At 36.4% G+C, this 2942-nt stretch overlaps 1 protein-coding gene across 1 annotated transcript; it reads right to left on the reverse strand.

Moving 5' to 3' along the window:
* Positions 1–1481: 1481 nt before the first annotated feature.
* Positions 1482–2411, reverse strand: LOC127203588 (vomeronasal type-1 receptor 4-like). Its single transcript, XM_051162414.1, has one exon. The coding sequence runs from the start codon at positions 2400–2402 to the stop codon at positions 1482–1484; it is 921 nt and encodes a 306-aa protein (XP_051018371.1). The 5' UTR covers positions 2403–2411.
* Positions 2412–2942: the final 531 nt, after the last annotated feature.

Consider the following 2942-nt stretch of genomic DNA (forward strand, 5'->3'; position numbering starts at 1 on the left):
AGTGGATAATGGCAATACGTGATGGATATTGATTTACATTCAGAAACTTAGATGCCCCAAGATAGGAAAGATGTCTTCTTCAGGGCTGTCGAATACAAATAGCCCAAACACTAAGAATGTAACATTTATATAATTCCTGAGTGTGTCACTGTTCTTCTTGCCAGAGGTAATGTATTGTATATATGTGTAATAATATAAATGTGTATGTATGAAAATAAAATAATTTAAAAAACTAAAAACAAAAGACAATATGGAGAAGGAGAAATAGCTCTTTGGTTTTAAGCTTTCGGTTTTCTTCTCTTGGGATGTCATCTGACCTAGCTGGCCTTTTCAATCTGGAACATGAGCTGAATAGTAAACTCAGTTGGGTGCTTTGACTGAGCATCCTAGCTCCTGAGTCTTTATCAGTAAGGTTAAGTGATTGGGATTCTATTTCTTTAAAACAAGCGGAGAACATGTAATTTTTTTTTCTTCCTGACTTTGTGTGACCTGGATTAATGTTATCCATTATCAGTCCATCAATTTTTCTACACATGTTATCTTTCACTGTAGTCAAGTTATAATACATTTTATATATGAAAAGTATTTAATGTTGGATTTATCTGTTTATGCATATGTAAGAAGACACCATTTCTTTGCTACAATAAATAAAACTGCAATGATAATTGATATTCAAATATTTCTATGGTATGAGATGGAGCTCACTGGGTATAGGCCCAGGATTTGAGTACTTCAATCTAAGCATAGTTCCAATTTTTAGCGTTTCAGTAAACCCCAAAACTGACCTCAATAATAGCTGTACTAATTTCTCCAAATATTTTCTGCTGAGGTGAGCATTATTATGATGGCAAACAGATAAAGACTGAACAACGACAAATAAAGTTTACAATCAAATAAGCATAATGATTAAAAAATTCGCACTACAATATTAGCAAACAATCTTCAAATCATGTCAAAACCATTGTTCTCTTGGATTGATATCTGTATGAGGTGAGAGAAATTACTCATTTTTATGGGACTGGTGCATTCTCTAGAAGTTGTGATGGTAGGTACTACAGCATTCTGAAGAACAGGTTCATGGCCAGACATGGTTTCAATTTTCCTTGCAAGTAAAATGTTGGACCCAAAATCTGGATGTGATAGCCATAGCACCCAAACTTCCTTGTCTGGATAAAGTTTAGTGGATGCCACAAGAAGTCTAGTAATATTGACAGAGTTCTTGCTGACCCCTTTGCCTATCAGGTGGGCAAAGAGAAGACTCTCACAGCTGTAAGTTGACAGAAATGAGACTCAAATAATATGGAAGCTTTTGTCGGCTACTAAGTGAACAAGTTGAAAAACGTCTATGGTCATCTTCCTAACCTTTCACAGACCAAGTGCCACCCACCTATTTAAGTCACTGTATTGACCTTTTGAGGAAAGAGTGTGAATTAACCAGTGGATACAAAGCAAAACATATCACTTAAATAATTAAAATATGATTAAGAGGGTTTATTCCTTATCCAGAACAAACTGAGTCTGGGCATAACAGAGTAATGATTCATAAGGACAAAAGGCCCAAAAGATGGAAAACAAAGAGAAATGAAGGGAGTGATGTTCCCTAGCCACCTATTGTGTTTGGGCAGCAGAGCGATGCAGCCTCTTAAGAAGGAGGATAGAGTATAAAAACCCAGAAAGATAGACACCAGGGATAGGATGTGTTGTGTGGCTCTGGACTCAGGGGAGGTTCTCCTGGAATTATGAGTGCTGCGGATGTGCTGTGCCACCTGTTTGTGTCTGAGCAGAAGGACAATCATGGAGTCACTGGACCACGAAATGAGCCCAGAAAGGAAGACTTCAGGACACACTACCAATGCTGCATAGAGGGAGTCATTAATATCATCACGCACTACAATGAAGCAATATTCAAAATCTCGCTTTCTTGTCATGTTTTTTGTATTTTTGTTGGTAAATATGTACACACAAAAAATGAAATTTATCAACAAGTACAAGACCCAGATAATAAATATGCAGCATCCAATGTACTTCTCAGCTTTGACTTTATGATTCTTCCAACATGATTTCCTAGGATTGATGGTGACAGCCTGGAAGACACTCAAGAGACATGTGGTTCCAATGGACACACTCCGTGCAGTTCGGTGAATGTACAATATGAAATTGCATCCAAAATCAGTCAAGAACTGTTTTAATCCCCAAACTGCCATTGTTTGGGGAACTCCTGCAGAAAGAATGATCAAGGCATTGGCTGCCATTAGATGCATGAGAATCAAATCTGTGGGCTTCAGTTTGCATTCTCTGTAGTAAAGATCTAGATAGCAGAACATAAGAGAGAAATTTCCCAAAATTCCAGTGGTTGTTTGTGATAAAAAAACAATTTTGATTGCCAGATTCCAGAAGTCCATTTTGTGATTCAATACTATTTCCTTTAGTGTATGTCCACACTATTTCTCTGGTTTAATGAATAACTGCCAATGATTGCAGCTTGGGAGGAAAGAAGAATCCACCAACCATAGAGCCACTGATAGACTGAAACAGAGGGTCCTTTATACTCCCAAGTACAAAGGCAGAAGAGACGCATAATAACACCTCTTCCAGAACTTCTTTGTAAGAATGGCTACTTTCCATGTTTTTCCTGTGAGATGGCTCAATACTTATAATGTAAATAATGATGGAAGAAGAGATAAAAAGTTTTACACGATATGAATCATTCAAGATGATTTGATGTTGGCCAGTGAGAATAATAAATAAATGATCATAAAACAAATAGTAGTAAAAACAAACATGATGCAAGACATTCTGAATTCATTGATATTTGCTATAAATGCTGTAGAACAAGAACACTTTAATAATTTCAACAGACATTTTAATTTTTATATTTGTTTTAATTAAATTCAATTTACATCCTGATCACAGCCCCCTCCATAGTCATCTTCCAGTTCCAC

Source organism: Acomys russatus, chromosome 19 (assembly GCF_903995435.1).
Source record: "Acomys russatus chromosome 19, mAcoRus1.1, whole genome shotgun sequence".
NCBI classification, from domain to species: domain Eukaryota; kingdom Metazoa; phylum Chordata; class Mammalia; order Rodentia; family Muridae; genus Acomys; species Acomys russatus.

Bases quoted from the DNA above. Each gene is read 5' to 3' on its own strand.
- LOC127203588 (XM_051162414.1), bottom strand. From the start codon at position 2,402: ATGGACTTCTGGAATCTGGCAATCAAAATTGTTTTTTTATCACAAACA.